Raw genomic sequence first — 23213 nt, forward strand, 5'->3', positions numbered from 1 at the left:
CTTTGACCTTGACAAAAGTGTATAAAGTTTTGTTCAGCACTGGTCTGCTCATTTCTTTGTCTCTTTCCAAGGTAGGTTTTTCTCTGTCCCTTTTCCACCAATACACTGAATGACAGGTACAAAAGACAATTGGCTATTTGTACTGGTATTTTTCCCTCTGGGGTTATCCATTAGATGAAATGAATTAGTTTAAGGAAAAAAAAAACCTTCATAGAATGGAATCATTCTGAGGTAAGAATTTTAACCACTATTTATTTTATTTTCATTATAGTTTCTTGGGGAATGTATGTCCATTACTGTACTTACCATACTAAAAATGATTTGTCGATGAGTCCTGTCTCCTACTAGAGTTAAATCTTGAGAGCAGAAGCTGGGATCTCAAATATTTTGGCAATTTTTGGGTCTTATTGGGTGTTCAAAAGTATTTGTTGAAATTAATTGAACTAGAATATATAATATTCCAATTTTTTTTTTAATTTTATTTCTTTATTTGACAGAGAGAGATCACAAGTAGATAGAGAGGCAGGCAGAGAGAGTGAGAGAGAAGCAGGCTCCCTGCCGAGCAGAGAGCCCGATGCGGGACTCGATCCCAGGACCCTGAGATCATGACCTGAGCCGAAGGCAGCGGCTTAAACCACTGAGCCACCCAGGCGCCCCAAGTAAGTATATCTTTGAATATCTATCATGTGAAGATTTTGATTATACTTGTACTAACTTAAAACTCATAATTATCCTGAGTTAAGGTCATATCAACCAGAAGAAATACAAAAACGATTAGAATAATACAAATAATATCTTGGATTTATAAATCATTTGTGCTGAATAATAGCATTAGCAATTCTAAACTAGATGTTAATCTATTGTGCAGATCATGGGTCACTGATCCTAAGGAATATTTTACTAGATGATGACAATGTTCGATTTTGTCTATTGTTTACTGCCTATGGTGTTTATCAGTATTTTATGGGAGAGTATATTTGCCTTCAACCCCAAAGCACAAAAATACAACCCCAAATCTGAATTTTCTTTGGTTTCTCTTCATAAATCTATCATGAGTATTTTTTTCCTAAACTCTGCTCAAAACTGTTCATACTTTCAGCCTGGATCTATTGGTAAACTTGGGCCAGTCACTTATTTCGCTGGTCCTTTTTATGCTCACCTATCAGTTACGGAGCACTGAGATAGCTGGTATTAGAGAACCTTCAGTTCTAAAATTTCAAAGATTAAAAAACCTTGGGTAATACAATTCAAATTTCTTAACCAATACAGTTAACACTCAAACAACATGGGGGTTAGGGGCACCGACCTCTCCTCAACAAAAAATCTGCATATAACTTTCGACTCCCCCAGAACTTAATTATTAATAACTTACTTTGACTGGAAGCATTACAGATAACATAAATAGTCAATTAACACATATTTTTTATGTTATGGTTATTATATACTGTATTCTTACAATAAGGTAATCTAGAGAAAAGGAAACATTAAGAAAATCATAAGGAAGAAAAAATACATTTACAGTATTGTTCTGTATCTATTGGGGAAAAATTGAAAGCATAAGTGGGCCCACACAGTTCAAACCCATGTTTTTCAAGAGTCAACTGTAGTTTTATTTCACATTCAGTGTAGAGAATGAGGTGATGACAATTTCTTAACCAAGGACATGTCAGGTGTAAGGACATATTACATCTTGGTTAGATGCCTTTCTAACCAAGGACAAGATCCCTTCTAAGCTGGAGCTTAGCCAGGAGTTAGTACAGCATCAAACTTGGAAGCATGAATTCAGGAATCAGACAGATTTAATCAGACTGGTTTAATTTGTTTGTTAGTTCTTTCCTTAAGTGTTCCATGATACAAGTGAATGTATCTAAGATGCAGCCTAGACTAGAAAACTTCCTGTAAAATATTGCTTAATGGGGACCCAAAGGATGACTAGGAACTTACAGGAGGGAAGAGGGCAGAGCTGAATGTTCCAGGCAGAGGAGGTCACATCACGTGTGAACATCCAGAGGTCTGAGAGTGCTCTTGGCATTTGCTGGGAATGCACCAGCCAGACCATGCCGGGTCGAGAGAGTGATGGAGATGGGGGTGGGGATATAGGGTAGGCTAAAGGATGAGTAGCTCTGCAGGCTCTGTTACCGTGTTGGACTTTATCTTACATAAACACATAGGTTTTATTTTATTTTTTAAATGATTTTATTTATTTATTTATTAGAGAGAGAGAGAGAGAGCCCACGAGGGAGGGTGGTACCTGGGGGGAGGGGCAGAGGAAGAGGGAGAAGCAGACTCCCCACTGAGCAGGGAGCCCAAAGTGGGGCTCAATTCCAAGACTCCAGGATCATGACCTGAGCCAAAGGCAGAGGTTTAACGGACTGAGCCACCCAGGTGCTCCCAAAACATGGGTTTTGAACAAGCTAGTGATAAGATTGTGTACCTGTATTAAAATTAAATTAAAGGAGTAAATTAAGAGAGTAAAGCAATAAGCCAAGAGAGAAATGGTGGTGCCCTTGGTCAGGGTGCTGGTAAGGGAATAGAAAGATGTAGATAGTTCTGAATGACATTTAGACAAGAAGTCAGCAGAACTTGGCAGATGATTGAATGTGAAAGTGAAGGATGACTTTCATGTATCAGGATTCCATACCATAGACATCACTAGCTACCTCTCCAAGTCTCGATGTCTTTATATAATGTGGGTTATTACATATGTCTTTCATAGAGCTGTTGTGAGGTTAAGAGAGTTACCCTCAGGGGGCCTGGGTGGCTCAGTGGGTTAACCCTCTGCCTTTGGCTCAGGTCATGATCTCAGGATCCTGGGATCGAGCACCGCATTGGGATCTCTGCTAAGCGGGGAACCTGCTTTCCCCTCTCTCTCTGCCTGCCTCTCAGCCTACTTGTGATCTCTCTCTTTCTCTGTCAAATAAATAACTAAAATCTTTAAAAAAGAAAAAAAAAGAGTTACCCTCAAAAATGGTATCTATTATTTGCTCTTATAAGATAGTGTTGGTACTGAGTCTACAGGTAGAATTTCAGGTGCATTTAAGATTCTCTCCTTCGAGTTACAAACTGTTCTTTTTAAAATAAAGTTATAGGGATGCCTGGGTGGCTTAGTCAGTTAAGCTGCTGCCTTTGTCTCAGGTCATGATCCTGGGGTCCTGGTATCGAGTTCTGCATCAGGTTCCTTGCTCAGTGGGGAGCCTGCTTCTCTCTCCGCCTCTGCCTGCCACTTTGCCTGCTTGTGCTCTTTCTCTCTCTGACAAACAAATAAATAAAATCTTTAAAAATAAAATAAAATAAAGTTATAAATGAGAGGGTCACATCTCCATGACCTGTCCTGTGCATAGCTCTATCCCAGCATTGCTCATTTTGAACTGTAAGAGCTTACATATATCTAAGTGACTCAGCCCTCCCTGGAGTGGGAACTTCTTGAGGTCTTATTGCTCCTTAACCCGTGGAGCTTAGAAGGGCATACCTGAAAATGAATGCGTGACAGATTTTAATCAGAATTTTTCCCCTCTGGATGAATAGCAAATCGTTGAGTACAGAGAACTGGAGTTTGGATCCAAGATTGGGAGAAGAGGAGGGGGATGAGATTGGCATGGACAGAATGGAAGGGGAGCTGGGAGAGGAGAACCCACGGAAGGAGGGAGCTGAAGAGACATGTCACTGATACCCACTTTGTGATTAGGGACAGGCCTTTGATTAATTAATGAACACAGGGAAAGAGAAAAAAGAGGAGAGTATCCCAGAACCAGGGATTAGCATTAGGGACTGAAAAGTACCATTGAGGTTTGTCTATAAGAGATCATTAAAAAGAACAGTTTCTGTGGAGTGATGGGAAGGAGAGCTGAATGGCAGTGGGCTGTGGGTAGACCAGGAGGAGGGGAGCAGAACCCAGGATTGTGAGCTGGATTCCCAGATATCTGTAGTCACGATCATCAACACCCTTTGAAATGAGTGCCTCAAATAATCAATAATTTGTGTGACACTCTTGATTAATTCAACATTTTAACATTTTTCTTCCAAGGAGATAAACCTGCTTAAAGCTGTTTTATAGAAAGCTACATCGCATATAAATAAATAAAATGCAAGTACTATAGCTGGTTAAGAGGCGGTAGATTTATGTATAAAGACTAAGCAATTAGCAATTTTCTACTGAGTTACCCTTGCTGAGTTGAGGCACATAACACACTATCCCAGCAGCATGAATATTAGGGAGTCATCGGTATCATTTGTCTACCCAGTAGTGCCCCTAATTAAGAGCATCTTGCAGCATTTCCCCAGATTTGTGGTGTTCACTGGGCCTTGTAGCTAAATGTATTTCACTTACAGCTTTGAGACACATGTTCCAGCTTGTTGGGAATCATTTAAGGGCTTGATAATTCTTCCTTCCTCTGTTGACATCTGGATAAATCCATTCTCATTTTCAGGCACTTCGTCTCCAATTTTAATAACGGAAGAGACTTTGTCAAGAGAGCCTTCATGTTTGTTTACTTACAGCCATATTCATATTTCTTCTATTACTTGCATTATGGTTTCCCAGCAGTGGAAGCCTTCAAAAGTAAACATGCATAATAACCTCACTTGATGAAGAATTCAAGTGAATCTAATCAATTACGATGACACCAACTTGAGAAACTGTTGGGGTTGCTAACGTGAGAATGATTTGACTCTTTTCATAATGCAATTAATAAGCATTAATTGAGTTTCTGGTTACACTTCAGGCACTAAAATGCCAAGGTGGTATGGATTTCAAAGGAGAGGCTCTGCGTTCCCTCCCCACAGAAATGTATTGTCTAGCCCTGACTGAAAGAGAGAAGATTGCCAATAATAGACTCACCATGGCCAGCAGGGAGAGGACTGGGCTCAGTGATCTTCCAGGACAAAATACTGCTTAAATGAATGATACTGTTGTCTCGCCTCCATCTACCCAGCCAAAGCTGCCACGTTTTGATTTGGCCTCTCTATTTCCCTGTCGAACTATCCTCTATCATGGTTTTGCACATCTCAAATCCACTAAGCAATTCAGAAAACAAAGCTGTCCTCCTGCATCTTGAGCACAGTGTTTAAAGACCACACAAATGTTGTTGAATAGTAATAAAAGTAGTTAACATGTATTGAAGTCTTTGCATGCACAGCACTGTGCTGCCTTTCAGTTATATACAATGTTCACATTGCCTTAGGAGAGGAGGCAAAAACCTGTATGAAGACAAAGAATCAGACGTAATATCTTAAAGATGTTTTGATCTGAAAAACAGAAATTCAAGATAATTTAAAGGTGGTGGGGGGAGAAATGGGAATTTATGAGCGGGTTATTGAAAGAGTCTGTGAAAACCAAAGGCAGGAATTGAATCTAGGTCTCCAGAGGAACTGCTAACTGGAAAGCGATTTGGAACACAAGCAAGCAATATCGCTTCCCTTGTTCCCTTATCGCTGCTTCTCTGTATTCTTGTGATTCCCTCTCTATTGATGTTTCTGCCGATTAGCATGCTTATGGCACCACGTGACCACACCACCGTGCCAACCTCAATCCCCGGCTTCGTATCACTCCATTCAAGCAAAAAACACAGACTGGGAGTGTCACCTTGGTCCCATATCTGCATTCCAGATAGGAAAGATACCCTAATTGTCCCTGATTGGATCAGGTGCTCACGCTTGGTCTGATCAGTGGGCCAGGATGCCAGTGTCACCTTAGAAACTTGCAAGCTTATGGTTCATGCCTATTAGATGAAGGCAGGCCCTTCTCAGAGCAGAGTGTGGGCTCAGCAGGCACTCCAAACTGTCTGCTAACAGGGGATAAGATTTGATAATTACAGAATCAATAGAACTTGGTGATCGATTGACTGTGTGCATGAGAGAAAAGGAGAAATTGGAGATGACTCCTAGGGTTCTATATTGGTGGACAACAAGGGTCCAAGATGGTAACCCTTCTATCGGGAACCCCCGAAGCAGAGGACAACGAGTCTCTAGAAGAACCGTGTGAGGAAAAGGTCTCTCATGTTCAGAATAACATAACCCGTCAGGGATTTTAGCTGAGTGGTGAGCTGGGACTCATGGCTCTATAAGTTCCCTTCTACTCCTGGCTGCCGCAGTCCCCCTGGGCTCCTACATTCTGACCTCTGTGCAGGACTAGCATCACTCACCCTTGGGTGCAAAGAATTTTCTCTACAAATTGCATGAAGTGTAGCCATAAGTAAGATAGAAGAAAACCGGGGCACCTGGGTGGCTCAGTGGGGTAAAGCCTCTGCCTTCAGCTCAGGTCATGATCCCAGGGTTCTGGGATCGAGCCCCACATTAGGCTCTCCATTCGGCAGGGAGCCTGCTTCCTCCTCTCTCTCTGCCTGCTTGTGATCTCTGTCTGTCAAATAAATAAAATCTTAAAAAAAAAAAAGATAGAAGAAAACTTCCTCCTCCCATACCTGACCCAGTCCCAATCAATTATTCTAAGAGGGCAAAGAGTGTATTTATTCTGCCCATCACTGTACCCCCCAAGCCTAACATGGACAATTACAGATGGATAATGAACACATATTGGGTGAGAATAACTAAACATTTTCAACAAGCTATTTATAAAATACCTGGGGAGAGAGAGGAATACAGAGAATAAAACCAGTGTAAAATAGCTAATTTCCAAACAACAGATTTTATTCTTAAAATAATTAAAGGTTCTAAAGTAGGGTGACCAGGCACCTGGGTGGCTTAGTGGGTTAAGCCTCTGCCTTCGGCTCAGGTCATGAGCTTCAATCCCTAGCCAATCAGTTGGTCCCCCAGGCAGGTGTCTCACATGGCAGGCAGGCATTAACTTACTTTGCATCAAGTAGAAATTAAATTTTGACTAACATGATTCTTTTTTTTTTTTTTAAGATTTTATTTATTTATTTGACAGAGAGAGATCACAAGTAGACAGAGAGGCAGGCAGAGAGAGAGAGAGGGAAGCAGGCTCGCTGCTGAGCAGAGAGCCCCATGCGGGACTCGATCCCAGGACCCTGAGATCATGACCAGAGCCGAAGGCAGTGGCTTAACCCACTGAGCCACCCAGGCGCCATTCTTTCCAGACCAAGGTGAAAAGCTCTTATCTCAACTTTCCCTTCCATTTAAGGCCTCCCCACTCCTTGTCTTTCCCTTGTTAACTGGTAACTGAGACACATTGAACCCTGGAAATTGTACCATAAAATGCAAATATGACAATGGTGGTTTTACATGGCATTCAGATTCCAAAAAAATAAATGCCAGAACAGAATAGGAGGAGTTATTGGGTTGTGTATGGCAAACCGACTGACAACACACATGAGTATCTAAGGCCTCTCTCTGGGTCTAACTTTCTGATGGTAACAGTCTCTGAGAACCTTGGGAATAATGGATACAAATCATCAGGGCTTTGTAGTTATTGAAAAGGTATACCGTTATTGCCGATTAATAAACGTCATTCTAAGTTCTCTGTTTTCTTACAAGGGGGGTGTCCACATGTCCCTATTTGCTTGGGGCAGTTTTAGATTATATCTGTTGCCCAAGTTTAATTATTAAAATTAATATTTTATTATTACTTTCTAGTAATTTATTATTACTAATTATTACTATGTCCTGGTATAAAAAATATACTTAGAGGCTTGGGTGATAGATAATATGGTCACCATACTTACGAGCATAGCTATGTGACTCCCAGAGCCCAGTCTTTCCAGTACAAATCGACAAACCAACCTCTGGGAGCCCAAGTGTGAAGAATTCACAGTGATGTGTAGACAACCCTTGTGCCTGACCTCTTCCCCTTCTCTCCAACATCCTATCTTCTCTCTCCTGCTTCCTATTGATATTTACTAGCAGATAAAAATCACAATAAGTCTCAGCATCTTTTGATAAAAATGCACCTAAATGTGAGTCTCAGATTTAATTTCCTCTCCATAGTAGATTAACTTCTCCTTCTGAAAGATCTACCTTTAATTCTATGTTTCTCTATCATGATTAAAACACACCGTTTATTTTGCTAGCAAGGTTAATTTGTTTACTTCTTGTGGGAGTTTGGGCTCTTTCATTTTCTATTTTAAGGTGTTGATATGACTGGACTGTGATAAGTATGTTATTCTACAAAGTTCTGAAGCCATATGAGCAACTTGAAACTGAAGGGACCCAGAGGACAGCTGGGGCATTGAGTTAACGGATGCAGGAGGCCAAGGGGGAAGGACGCTTCTATCCTTCCTTTGCTCGGGGTGGGAGGGAATCATCTCCTGGACTCACTTTCCTGCCTCCCAACAGTTGCCATGTCCTCTGCACTCTTGGTCCATGAAGTGTTCTCCTCTCTAGAGAGGCTTCCGACACGCTCTGTTCCTTCCAGACCTTTAACTATGCTAAGCGGTCCAGACTAGAAAAGAGACTTACACAGCTGTGTGCTCTGTCTTGATGTGATCTTTTTATCCTTGGATGTTATAATAAGAACTACTTTTTTAAAAACTCTGTTATTATGAAAACACACGTACATGCCACAAATTAAAATAGACCAGAAAGCTAGGAAGTGAAAGGTAACTGTCTCCTCACCCACCCAGAGCCTGTTCCTACTCCCAGAAAGATACCTGTTCTTTAGGTATCCTTTCAGGAAGTGTACACACACACACACACACACACACACACACACACGCACACACAGAGTTTATGGAGATCGTCTACATCCAAAATATGCTTCCTGAGCTCTTCTTTCTACTGAGCGCAAGCCACCAGGAAGCCACACAGAGTGAGGGTGGGAAGATTCAGTCCAATTTCCTCACAAATACAGACTCGCAACTGTCTCCCTGACTACGGCTTCTCCCTGTTCCAACCCACCCTGAATATGCTGCCAGAGACATTTTCCTAAAATACTGCTTCCCTCACGTTCTCGCCCTGTCTGTGATGTTTCCTGTAGTGTATTCCTAAATTTCTCTGCTTAGCTTTCTAAGCTGTCCTTTATCTTGCTCCCTTCTATCTATTCCAATGTTGATTATTATCATTACATATCCTGAATTGGAATCCTTACTGGGGCAGAGGTTGGTTTTGTTTTTTCTCCCGGGACATGTCACCACCCTAGGTCCCATTTCTGGGCTTTTGCTCATTGCTTCCCTTGCATACTTATCTTGGGTCTACTTCAGGAAATGTCGCCATAGATTAGGATTAGTCCTTGTGTTTTGTTGGGGTGAACCTAGGGTGAGTTAAATGATTTCTTACAAGTCACGTGCTTATTTTCTGGCAGAGATAGAACTAACTGGTTAGCTTGGACCACTAGTCTTTGCTGTAAACAACACTCCTTAGATCCTAGAGGTGTTACCCCTGGACACACCCAAACCACCACAAAGAAATGTAGGGGCACCTGGATGGCTCAATCAAAAAATTGAGCATCTGCTCTTGGCTTGGGTCATGATCTGGGGCTCCAGGGTTGGAGCCCTGCCTCAAGCTCCCTGCTCACTGGGGAGTCTGCTTCTCCTTCTCCCTCTGCCACTCCCCTGCTTGGGCTCACTCTCTATTTCTGAAATAAAAAATACCTTAAAAAAAAAAAAGAGAGTAGCTTAAGGGCAATGAAATCCATTACTTTGTTGGGTTTGTTTGTTGCCACCCGTATGCGAAATAGAAAGTGATTAGTTTCTTCTGGAGGGGGGTAGACCATGGTGCTGATCAGTCCTCAACAGCAGCAACAGAGTTGAGCAACCTTGGTACATCCTTCTCTACCTTCTCATCTGTGAAATGGGGCACATAATTCTTGCCATGCAACCTTCAGCGGAGAGGAAAAAGCCTAAGTTTTTTTGTCCAATTAGAGAGAATGACCTCTTATTTTGGATCAGGAGAGCCCAAATTGTATTTCTTCTTGTTGTTGTCAAATGTCAAGTGTGAAGATCAAAGATAAAATAAGTCAATGTTTGGTACAGAGTGGAAGACACCATGAATTTAGACCTGATGGTTTGCCTGGCCGTCAGCCCCTCCAAGACCCACAGCTGCTTCACCTGAATTGATGAACTCCTCCATCTGTACCTGCTCTTGCCTTCAGCACACAGCCTGCTTCCCACTTCCAACCCGTGCTTCCTGCTGCTTCCAGAACATCCCTCAGCCAGTAGTTGCACATCCTGTCCACTCCCAGACCCCCCATCTCTGCAGGATACTTACACTTTCACTTCTGTACTCTCTCATGCTGCACATTAGTCGGAAAGACTTTCCCCCCTTTGTCACCACACTCCAGCCACAGTGCTCACTCTCCCTGGATGCTCTAGACCCCCGCAAGCCCTTCCTCCACTCCTATCAAGCTGCCTAAAGTTCACAACTGGACGTTTCTCAGTCTGGCCCATTCTACCACCTGCCAATGTCAGGACTGTGGTTCAGGGTCGCAGCCTGATTTTCATGGGCCCAGGCTCTCTTGTCTTTGTTAGCTTCTTCCTTCACAAAAAGTATTAAAAACCAGATTTTATGGGTACCTGGGTGGCTCAGTGGGTTAAAGCCTCTGTCTTTAGCTCTGGTCATGATCCCAGGGTCCTGGGATCAAGCCCCGCATTGGGCTCTTGGCTCAGCAGGGAGCCTGCTCCCCCCCCCCCCACCTGCCTCTCTGCCTTCTTGTGATCTCTCTCTGTCAAATAAATAAATAAAATCTTTAAAAAAAAAACAGATTTTACAATGGCATTGGCATCAAGACTAATTAACATTACCCAGGATGGATTCATTATTATATATCATTAATATCATACTCATGTTTTATTCTGATTTTATTTTATTTTTTTAAGAGATTTTATTCATTTATTTGACAGAGAGATCACAAGTAGGCAGAGAGGCAGACAGAGAGAATGGGGGAAGCAGGCTCCCTGCTGAGCAGAGAGCCTGATGTGGGGCTTGATCCCAGGATCCCGAGACCATGACCCGAGCCGAAGGCAGAGGTTAAACCCACTGAGCCACCCAGGCGCCCCTTTATTCTGATTTTAAACAAAATTATTATTAAACTATTTTTGTGGGCCCCTGAAAGCATCAGCAATGCTAGTGTCTTCCGTGCCTAGCAGATACAGTAAGATGGTCTCGCATCCAACTTGGTCATATGCTTGAGCCATGTTGAGAGAGAAGATGGGTGGAGGCAGTTAAAAATTTAACCCTTTTGGGGGGCGCCTGGGTGGCTCAGTGTGTTAAAGCCTCTGCCTTCAGCTCAGGTCATGATCTCAGGATCCTGGGATCGAGCCCCACATGGGGCTCTCTGCTCAGCAGGGAGCCTGCTTCCTCTCTCTCTCTGCCTGCTTGTCTGTCTGCTTGTGATCTCTGCCTGTCAAATAAATAAATAAAATCTTTAAAAAAAGAGTTTAACCCTTTTGGGTCTGTGTCTAGTGAATAGCGTCTTGGATTAGTGCCTGGTGCCCCCATATCCACCGGTTCTTTCCTCACCTGTCTTCTACAGAGTGGATCCTTGTGGCTCACTTTCAGGGCTAAGCCTGTTCTGGTGGATCACTCGAAGAAGGATGGATCTGTCAGAGCTTGGAGAGGCTTCAGCCTTCCTCAGAAGAAGCCAGGCAGAGCTGCTTCTGCTACAGGCCACGGCCTTTGATGGTAAGACTTGGGGTGGATGGTAGCTTCCCTCCATTTTACCACTTGTGGGTGGTGGCTGAGATTTTTGATTGGTTGAGAAGAGCCTTCCATCCTGGAACCTAGCTTACTTGTTGGGATGCATTTGCCTGTATGAAGCTTAGAAGAAGCAATTGAGGAACCACGTGGCCTGGTGGGGATGAGTCTGCAAGGAAGAGGAGGGCAGCTGGGGGCAGACCCGGGCCAAGCCCTGCTTACTTGTTTTCTCTTGGAGGAAGCATGGTGCCAGCATAGATATCCCTGGGAGTGGCCCAGAAAAAGCCTTGTTCTGAAACTACTTAGTGTGGGTGAATTCTATAGCACAGACAGGAGCCTGGGGCTTTGACTGTAGGTGGGGTTGGTCCACTCTAAGAAAGAAGAAACTAAAAGCCTTGGGAAAGCCAGGAGAAATAGAAGTCATCCCTGGCCCTCTTCAGACTGTTCTAATGATGGAACTTTGCCCTCTGGCTGTCTTCCAGGTCAGCAAGGTTGCACAGCCAACACGCAACAAGAGATAATTAGGAGATTTGCTCACCCTGATGAATAGTCTCCTGGTAGTTGAAGGCAAGGACAAAGGTTAATGAGGATTTGCCCTCAAGATGAAGGCTGAGTTCTACATTAAAGTCTCTAAATAAAGGCTACACTTTCCCCTCCTTCTCTACGTGGCTGGGCAGCATGGGCGTCTGAATTTCAGCTACTTGGAGATGGACAGTGTGATCTAGCCTCAAGCCACCCACATATCTTGATCCCCAAATTATTCAACGGTGCAACATAAATACTGACTTAGTGTTGTTCTAGTACTCAGAATTAGTCAACATGAGACCTTAATATGACCAATTACAATTCAAGCCGGTTATGTAGGACATTATATTTCCATCATAGTCTAGTCCTGGATCCGTTCCCAGTTTCCAGTCATTGGGTTTCATTACTATGACTGGGTTTTAGAGTAGCTAATTATAATCCATCAAATCAAATACAATAACAGAACTCTCCCTGAGGTCAGAACTGGTCATGCAAAAGCTTATCACAGGTAGTCAGATAATGAAGGACAAGATCATAACGGTACCATTGAGAAAATAAAAATTAGGCCAAAGCATTAGAGATAATTGGATGATGCATTTAGTAGGAACAGCACTATAAATAATTACTTAAAATACAGCAATAATTTTTAATTAATTTTTTTTTCCAAAGGTTTTCCCCGTAGAAAGGCAGTGGCAGCAAAAATGAAGAGTAAGGAAAAGATTCTCATCCCCTTGGGCTAGTAGACAATGGAGTTTGCTTTTTTGAACGCAGGCCAAAGGGAAGCAATGTGATTAGAATACTTGGCAAGGCATCTTGGGTTCAAATTACCTGACCCAGATCCTCCCCAGCGCTGTAATCAGAGCAAATCACTGCCCTTTCCTGAGTCCTGGCGTCCTCATCTGTCAAACAGGGTGATGACCCTCGCTCTGCCTACCTTCCTCCATGGAGGCTCTCTGCAACAATAAATGTGAAAAATAGACACCAAACATTATTATGTGGCCTGGAAAGGAAAACTAGAATTGCTGAATGTCAGGGACATTCCCACAAAGCCCCATTCCCAAGCTAAATGTGAATGATTGTTATGTTAGGACACATAAGCAATCTATTTCCAATAACCACCAAACTGAATGCAGTATTACTCCAATCTTGGTCAAAAGTATAGAAAAAAGACTGGAAAGAAATGCTTTAGATCGCGGCTATCTCTGTGTAGTTCATTATGGGTGATTTTAAAAGTTTTGATTATTTACTTTTTTTAGTAATCTCTACATCCAACGTGAGGCTTGAAGTTACAACCCCGAGATCAAGAGTCACATGCTCTTCTGACTGAACTGGCTGGGTGCCCTAAGGATGATTTTTTTTTAAATTTTCTTTATATATTTCTATACGTTTTCATTTTTTCTCCAATATGCACATGTTGCCCTTTTGGTTGTTGTTGTTGTTGCCTTTAGATTATAAAAGATATTTAATCATCTAAAAATATGGAATCATAGTAGACAAACCTTCTGAGATTACAGATGGGAAAATGGGGGCCCAAAGAGGTGAAGCCCTTGTTTTCCACCTTGTCACTAGTCAGGCCAGGACTAAAATCCAAGCAGCCCGACTCAGACCCGTTACTGTTTGCACTTCCATCTCTGCAATTATTCATGAGTGCACGGCATGTACAAATTAAAATATGAGTTCCTTTAGTTTAGCTTCAAAAACATGCCTGTTAGGGACTGGGCCTCAGAGATAGGTAAGGGTTTCTAAAAATTCTCCCCTACCACTTCCAGGGGCCATAAAAGAAGGGGTTAATCATGAGGCATGGGATGAACCTAATTCTTCAGAGAAAACTTGGAGGAAAAAATCCAAGCATATAAGGGAAAGGAAGCACGCTGTAATGGAAGGGCTCTGATTTAGGAGATGGGTGATCTAATTTCTAGAGTCATTATTCTAATGACTGCCACTAATTAGCTTTGTGACTATAGATAACTCTCTTAATCTCTTTTCTCAGGTTTTTTTCTTAAAAAACAAAAAGTGGAAATCTTGCCAGCTAATATCCACGTTTCTTTCAAGTGATAATATTTGATTTAAAATACAGTGCATTTATTTACCTTAAACACACAAAATGTATGCAAAATAGGTACTTTTCAAAAACAAGCCTCTATTCATAGACATAACACAAAGCAAAATCTGTTTTTTGTAAAAAGAGATCAAAATAATAAATATAATGCAAAACCGGTATTTAAAATGCAAACGACAAGTAGAAGCAAATGCAAAAATCATTTTGACAGGAATACAAAATCTCTCCTGGCAGTTTTGGCAGTACATTGGTTGTAATTAGGGGAACAGCAAAGACTAGGACAGCAAGAAGGTACTGTGCAACAAAATTCTTTGCAGAGACAAGCATGGTGGAAGGAAGGGCGGATGTTGCCCAACTTCACTACACAGTGTCTCCAAGTCCTATTGCCCACCTCTGGGGAGAGTGTCTGGTAGGGGCAGCCTGTCTAGCACCAATGAGGCCTCCTAACTTTTGTGATTCTTGTGTTGGGGTGGTGGTGGTGATGGAGTTGGCATTACCCACCCATGCTATCATTGCATAGAGGCTTCATCGGTTCCTCCCTAGGCATTGGTTCAGACTGTCCCTCTTCTAGCCAAATCCTCCCTCTCCTCTCCTCCCCTCCCCTCCCCTCCCCTCCCCTCTCCTCTCCTCTCTCCTGCTCTTTATCTACTTGTTGAGCTGTGACTTGGAACTTCCACAAAGTTCTGATAAGACTCACTTTCCCTTAAAAATGGGTTTCTTTTCGGGGCACCTGGGTGGCTCAGTGGGTTAAACCTCTGCCTTCGGCTCCGGTCATGATCTCAGGGTCCTGGGATCGAGTCCCGCATCGGGCTCTCTGCTCAGCAGGGAGCCTGCTTCCTCCTCTCTCTCTCTGCCTGCCTCTCTGCCTACTTGTGATCTCTGTCAAATAAATAAATAAAAATCTTTAAAAAAAAATAGGTTTCTTTTCTTTCCTTTTCAAGTGAGGGAGAGAGGGGGCAGGGAGGGGCAGAGGTAGAGGGAGAGAGAGACTCTTGAGCAGGTGCCACACCCAGTGGGAGTATGACAGAGGGCTTGATCTAAGATCTCATGATTCTGAGGTCATGACTTCTTTTTTTTTTAAGATTTTTTATTTATTTATTTGACAGAGAGAGACCACAAGTAGATAGAGAGAGACAGGCAGAGAGAGAGAGAGAGGGAAGCAGGCTCCCCGCTGAGCAGAGAGCCCCATGCGGGACTCGATCCTAGGACCCTGAGATCATGACCTGAGCCGAAGGCAGCGGCTTAACCCACTGAGCCACCCAGGCGCCCCTGAGGTCATGACTTGAGCAGAAATCAAGTGCCTGACACTTAACCAACTGAGCCACCCAGGTGTCCCTAAAAGTGGGTTTTTTATTCATCTTTCCTGGCTCTCTGTCTCAGGTGGGAGAGAACCCAAGAAGCATCTAAATGAGGCCCAGAGAAGCTGTCTCAGCTGTTAAAAAATTTCATTTCACCCAAAGGTTTTTGGCTACTCACGTTGTGAAGGGCTGTTTTGCTTAGGGGCAAACAAAGTGAAGAGGCTGAGGACAGGAAAATGCTATGTGGGGGGAAAAATACAGAGCAGTTATGCTGTATGGCAAAAATAACCCATATTCTCTCTCCTCTCTCCCCTGCCCTGCCCCCATTCTACCATGTGTTTCTCATAGCTGGCTTTTATTCCAAAATTAAAACTAAGGTCTAGGGGCGCCTGGGTGGCTCAGTGGGTTAAGCCTCTGCCTTCGGCTCAGGTCATGATCTCGAGGTCCTGGGATCGAGCCCTGTATCAGGTTTTTTGCTCAGCAGGGAGCCTGCTTCCCCTCCCTTTCTCTGCCTGCCTCTCTGCCTACTTGTGACCTCTGTCAAATAAATAAGTTAAATCTTAAAAAAACAAAAAAACAAAACTAAGGTCTAAAGAAACCCTGAAAGACAGACTTGACCACTAAACCAATTTTCACTTAGTTGTAACCAGACCTTTCTGAGTGAAGTATTCTAGAGGGGAGCTGTGCGGAGAGTGGGGAGGCTTGTCGGAGGGGGGTGGTTGAGGCACCAGGACAACCACCCAGGACCTGGGCCTATGAATGGAAGGTAAGTGTTGGAGACGGGAAGAGTGGCATATAAGGTGTGGGCCAGTACCTTTCTTACAGCAAAATGGTCTGTGATGTTTCCTGCCTCTGCTGGCTCAAGTGTTTCTCGTTCCCACAGAGTCAGTGTGTCATCTTTGCAATGAGCTTTTGTGATTTTATCTAACCCTGCCATTTCCTATATTGGTGACTCCAAGTCACCAGGCAGAATGAGCAGAAAGGAGATCATATCCATCAGTATGAAAGGGTCCAATGTATATTTTATGCAGGCACTATGGTTATAATCCTCTTTGCTCCATAGAGAAGAAGAAATGCTGGATTCGTGATGGCAAGCACGGGTACGTTGAGGCTGAGGTTAAAGGGAGTGGAAAGGATGGCAAAGTAATTGTTGAGACAACGGATGGAAAGGTACAGGAATCTTTGTTTCCTCTCTGGGATAACGACATTCTCTATTTAATCAAATGATTAAATATGTCCTTTCTCTGATAGCTTAATTAAAAACCTGAAGTAGAAGATACAATGATAGATACACTTTGGAAACGTCACGCATCTTTGAGAAGCCCTCCACTTCCTATCGAAGATTAAACAACACTGACTAAATCAGAGTAACACAATTATCAGTGGAAAAGATCATTGACTCTAGAACTCACAGTTTCTGCGTCTTCCACCGCCATTTCAAGTTTTGTTGTTTTTTTAAAGGTGTCCCTTGCAGTGAATAGTGACCTAAAGGACTCTGAAGCAAGTTGTGTTTGGATTAAGAAAGGGATAATTTGGGGCACCTGGAGCCATGCAGGTGGCTCTGTGAGTTAAGCATCCAACTCTTGATTCAAGTCACGATCTCAGGGTTGTGGGATCAAGCCCCAGAGCTCTGTACTCAGCTGTGAGTCTGCTTGAGATTCTCTCTCCCCATCCCTGTCCTCCCCCTGCTCATGTTCTCTCTTGCTCAGATAACTAAATCTTAAAAAAAAAAAAAAAGAAAAAAGAAAAAAGAAAAGAAAGAAGGATAATTTGACTAAGAATAGCTCAGTGCCAGAGAAGCCAAGGGATGGGGGATGGTCAGCAATGCCAAGTGTTAGAGAAAAAGATGAAGGTCTTGGAGAAGGCCACAGCCTTTCAGAATTAGGAGGTCACTTACCAACTTTGAAAGAGGCTTAGGGCAGATGTGGAGTGCAAGCTAGTCTGAAAGGGGTCGTGGAGGGCACGTGAAGTAAGGCTTGAATGACCTGCCACTCCTTCTTCCTGTCACCTGGGCACCTGGGGCAGCAGGGTAATACCAGGCAGACAGTCCACCCACGGGACCCTCCCCTAAGTCACTGACCTCAGTTTGCCTGCCAGCCCCGTGATGCTGAGCTGGGCCCTATTTCTGGCCTGACTCGGATGAACAGTTCCCGGTAGATGTTATAGATGATTCCCTGCCCATATCCCCCTCTGGTTGCATCTCAGCACCAGAGCAAACAGATAGAATCATTACCAAGAAGCTTTGTCTTTTTCATACCCGTATCTTCATATTTGGACAATTTTAAAAAAACATTGTCATTTGTGTTGTAAATCTCTGGAGGCCACTTACAAATGACCACTTATGGTGTCTTACTATGCCTCTTTGACAGTATCTGGACATAAAAAAAATTCCCCAGTTAAGTAGATTTTATGTAACTAATGGAATTAAGAGAAGAACTTGGGCCTTAACAGCAGGAACTTACCCAGGTAGGCAAGAAAAATTCAGAATGACACAGATGGGTCCTAAAGTTAGCCTTGGGACCATCTCTTATGAAAAGAGAGAAAGCAGATGTCAATGTCTCTTTTCCATCATTGTTTATGCCAACTTTTTAAAACAATATTATTGAGCTATAATTTACATACCATATAGTTCACCTCTTTAAAGTGTGCAATTCCACAGTTTTGGGGTGTTTAAATGTGGTGTCTGTCTGATTGGCTGCGGGACCCCAAATGTGGGGCGACGATCAGGTGGAAGCCGGTGCTATGGGTGGTGACAAGAATTCACTGGAGGCAGAGCAAAGAAGGTAGGACTTTATTGACTATAAAGCAAGGGAGCAGCAGGCAAGACAGAAGCGAGGCTGTCTGCAGAGGCAGGGGGTGGGGGCTGCTTTTAAAGAAGGAAGGTGAAGATAAGTGGCCCATGGGTCAGTGAGGGCCTCTGGATATCGTGAGGTGGGTCCCCTGATGGGCCGGTCTGTATCCATCCAGGGGGTCGCTGTGGCCCTTTCTACAATCCATCACTCAAGCCTGTTGGCCTTTATAGTTTTTAATATGTTTAGAGAATTATACAATCATCCTTGCCATTTAATTTTTAGAATATTTTCATGATCCCAAAAAGAAATCTTGTACCCATTAGCACTCACCCCTTCTCTCCCCTCTGACCTAGGTTATTTCTCTCTGGATTTGCCTATTCTGGCATTTCAGATAAATGGGATCATACAACATATGGCCTTTTGTATCTGGCTTCTTTCACTTAGTATAATGTTTTGGGGCTCATTCATGTTGTAGCATGTATCAGTACTTTATTGCTTTGTATAGCTGAATAATATGCCATAGTATTGGATGCACCACGTTTGTTGGGAGACATATGGATTGTTTGCAGGTTTTGGCTATTAGGAGTAATGCCCCATGAAGACGCATGTGTAAGTTTCTGGGTAGGCATATTAACTTCTCTGGGGTATGTTCCTAGTAGAATTGTTGGGTCTTTCAGTAACTTCTGTGTCTGGCCTTACAAGGAACTGCCAAAATGTCTTCCAAAATGGCTGCATCACTTCACATTCCTGCCAACAATATAAAAAGGTTATAATTTCTCTATATCCTCACCAATGCATAATATTGTCTTTTAGATTATAACCGTTCTAGTGGGTTTAAAGTTGCATTTTATTTATTTATTTTTAATATATTTTTTAAGATTTTTAAAATTTACTTAATTGACAGAGACACAGCAAGAGAGGGAACCCAAGCAGGGGAAGAGAGAGAGGGAGAAGCAGGCTTCCTGCTGAGCAGGGAGCCTGATGTGGGGCTCGATCCCAGGACCCTGGGATCATGACCTGAGCCAAAGGCAGATGCTTAATGACTGAGCCACCCAGGTGCCCCATAAAGTGGTATTTTATTTTATTTTTTTAAAGATTTTATTTATTTATTTGACAGACAGACATCACAAGTAGGTAGAGGCAGGCAGAGAGAGAGGAGGAAGCAGGCTCCCTGCAGAGCAGAGAGCCTGATGTGGAGCTGGATCCCAAGACCCTGGGATCACGACCTGAGCTGAAGGCAGAGGCTTTAACCCATTGAGCCACCCAGGTGCCCCTAAAGTGGTATTTTAATGTGATTTTTATTTGTATTTCCCTAATGAATGATATGCTTCTTTTCACATGCTTACTGACCATTTGTATATCTTCAGAGAAATGTCTAATCAAACCCTTTATGCATATTTAATAGGCTTATTGGTTTATTTGTTGTATTTTAAAAGTTCTTTATATATTCTGGATATAAGTCCCTTATCAGATATATGATTTGCGAAGATTTTCTCCTAGTGTTGTCTTTTCACTTTTTTTTTTTTTTAAAGATTTTATTTATTTGGAAGAGAGAGAGGGAGAATGCATGCTAGAGAGTGAGAAGGAGCCAGGGGCAGGAGGAGAGGGAGAGGGAGAAGCAGGGCAGGGAGCCTGACATGTGGGGTCAATCCCAGGACCTTGACATCATGACCCGAGTTGGAGGTCGATGCCTCATTGAGTCACCCAGGTGTCCCATCTTTTCACTTTCTTAATGGAATCCAACCCTATTTTATCAGGTCTCCAAATGAGAGGCTTTCTTGTTTAAGCCCATGTTCCAAAACTGCTGTCTTTTCAGCAGTATTTAAGGTGATTTGTAAATATATTATGGCTAGACTTATGGTTTCCAAAAGAAATCATAGAAGAAAAGCATGAAAGCCATAATGTAATGATGCAGGAAGAAGAGTCTAAAGGGGTTTGCTTTGTTCTGTTTGTCCTTCCACCATGTAAGGACGGTCCCACTACCCTCGCCTCATCCTGTAACTCCCCAGCTCCAGGCTTCCTCCTCCTGACCTTAGAAGTAACAACACTTTCAGTCACCACCTGAACAGTCTTTGAAATGTTAACAGAGACCATGGAGCTAGTGGGCATAGAGTAATACTTACGGAAGAAAGGAGGCAATGGAAGAAGAGAGAAAAACAGAATCAGAGCAAAAGGGAGGTATTTAAAGACATAAGACACCTGATTAAGTTCTATATAAAAGGAGTCCTTGACATGTGGAAATTAAAGGGACTCAAAAGAAAACTGACTACCGTTGGAGCAATGACAAAGCAGATTGTGCGTAGGAATTTGATTAAGAATATGGAGAATGTGGGGGCACCTGGGGGCACCTGGGTGGCTCAGTTGGTTAAGCATCTGACTCTCTATTTCAGCTTAGGTCATGATCTCAGGGTTGTGAGCTTGAGCCCTGCCACAAGTTCTGTGCTGACTGTGAAGCCTGCTTAGGATTCTCCCTCTCCCTCTGCCCCTACTCACTCTCTCTCAAAATAAATAAATAAGGGGCACCTGGGTGGCTCAATGGGTTAAAACCTCTGCCTTTGTCTCAGGTATGATCCCAGGGTCCTGGGATCGAGCCCCACATCAGGCTCTTTGCTTGGCAGGGAGCCTGCTTCCCCTCCCTCCCCAACTCTCTGCCTGCCTCTCGGCCTACTTGTGGTCTCTGTCTGTCAAATAAATAAATAAAATCTTAAGAATAAATAAATAAAACAAAACATATAGATAATGTGAGAGTTTTGGAGGAAGCCATCACAAACTGGGATGAAATGGAGCCATCAGTTGATACCGATGTTTAGTAAACAAGGAAAAGTTCTATAGGAAATGGTGTGAGGAAACTTGGAGAATAACTAAACAACTATTTGGTAGCAATGCATCCATATTAATCAAGAGATCAATATTTATTGAGTACCTACCATGTCCATCACATTATAATAGATGCTTTAGTAACTGTAAAAGAAAACACCATCAAAACTCCTTCAGGTGTTTATAATCAAACTGAAAAATAGTCTGACATTGTTAATTATTGAAACATACACAAAAGTTTGTGTCAAGACAGGATGGGTTGTTTACATGGTAAAAGATTTTTTTAAATGAGCTAAGGGAGTTGGAGAAGGATTGAGGAAGAGGATAGGTCTTGAACAAAGTCTGGAAGGATTTATCCGCCTCCTTGATCCTTCACTCCATATTCCTTCTTCTAAACCTTCTAAGCAGCAAGAGAGATGCCAAATCATATGCCATATGGTGTGTGTGCCCTCAGAGGCAACCAGAAGAGCCTCAGGACTAGAGCTCTGCAAGGCAGAATATTTTGATTCAAGGAAAACATTTTAAAATTTCATCTTCAGGCAAGGTGCGATCATGGGCAGGAGAAACACCTGTTTCCTTAGGATTGGTTAAACTTCTGGCCCCATCCTCTCATGAGGCCTCCTTTTCTTGAATCTTTGAAGATTCTTTCCAATGCATGACAAAATGAAGGAACATAAAATAGGGGAATACATATGCTATTTATCTCCTCTCTGCAGAGTCTGAGTGTCAAGGAGGACGAAATCCAGCAGATGAATCCCCCAAAGTTTGAAATGATTGAAGACCTAGCAATGCTGACTCATCTCAATGAGGCATCCGTGCTGCACACCCTGAAGCTGCGCTATGACCATTGGATGATCTATGTATGTGCACAGGCTTTACTGCTGAGGGATCACGCTGGCACTCCTACTGGCAATGTCTCAGCCCTCTCTCAGATGATAGCTTGCTTGGAATCTAAGCAGACTCACGTGGGGATAGTCCTTGAGGAATGCCCACCAAGAAGGGACCTTGCCTTAACATTTCCCCCAATTTTATTTATTTTTTTTCTTTTTTTGTTCTTGTTTTTGTTTTTTTTAAATTTATTTGACAGACGAAGATCACAAGTAGGCAGAGAGGCAGGCAGAGAGAGAGGAAGGGAAGCAGGCTTCCTGTTGAGCAGAGAGCCCGATAGGGCTGGATCCTAGAACCCTGGGATCGTGACCTGAGCCGAAGGCAGAGGCTTTAACCCACTGAGCCACCCAGGCGCCCCTCCCCCCAATTTTATTTTGTCAACATCCATAGCCTGCCCCTAAGCTGTCAAGCTTAAGTAAAGTCCTGAGGTTTGGAGGCTGATAGATCGGTGTCCAAATGCTAGTTTTTTCCCTGATTAGTTGTTAAATTTCTTAACTTCTGCAGTCACCTTATCTGTAAAGTGAGGTAAGATTGCTTGGCTCTCCAAGGTAGCTTAGAGGATGAAATCAGAGAATGTAAAGAACTCAGTGCAGTGCCTGTCACCCTGTTCATGCTCCGGAGAAGGAATTATTGTTTTCATCACCATTACACTGGTGATGTTTGCTTAGATTCTTTGATTTACTCAGATCCTATTCAACAACAGCCCTGAGTAAATTGGGCCAAAATGGTAGCATTTGGGCTTCATTGCTATCGAAGTCACGACATGTAGCCAACTTGCCCCTTGGCACTCTGATTTATATGACTATATTAGTTTCCCTTGGATGCTGTAACAAAATTACCACAAACCAGTTGGCTTAACAAGAGAAGTTTATTCAGTCACAGTTCTAGAAGCCAGAAGTCTAAAATGAAATCAAACCAGCAGGGTCATACTCCTTCTGGAGTCCGTAGTGGAGAATCCTACCCCTCGCAGCTTCTAGTTGCTGCTTGGCATTCCTTGTGGTCGTACCACTCCAGTCTCTGCCTCTGCCTTCACATCCCTTTCCCTTCTGTGTGTCCATATTTTCTCCTCTCTGTGTGTCTTATAAAGACGCCAGCCATTGGAGTTAAGGCCCACCCACATATCATCTTGAGATCCTTAACTTAATTATACTTGCAAAGATCCTTTTTCCAAATAAGTTTGCATTCACAGGTTTCAGGGATTAGGACCTGAACGTGTCTTGTTGGGGGAACCACAATTCAACCATTACAGTGACTGAGTGACCCAAATGAGCTATTCCCGCTCATTGCCTTAAA

General features: G+C 42.9%; 1 protein-coding gene across 1 annotated transcript in view; it reads left to right on the forward strand.

Moving 5' to 3' along the window:
• Positions 1-11441: 11441 nt before the first annotated feature.
• The window catches only part of MYH15 (myosin heavy chain 15), a 154133-nt gene continuing 142361 nt past the window's right edge, over positions 11442-23213 (forward strand). Inside the window, 3 exon segments of the mRNA XM_046001581.1 lie at positions 11442-11529; positions 16487-16593; positions 21749-21892. Of these exon segments, the coding sequence (XP_045857537.1) occupies positions 11442-11529; positions 16487-16593; positions 21749-21892 (339 nt within the window).

This window comes from Meles meles, chromosome 4 (genome assembly GCF_922984935.1).
Source record: "Meles meles chromosome 4, mMelMel3.1 paternal haplotype, whole genome shotgun sequence".
Taxonomy (NCBI): domain Eukaryota; kingdom Metazoa; phylum Chordata; class Mammalia; order Carnivora; family Mustelidae; genus Meles; species Meles meles.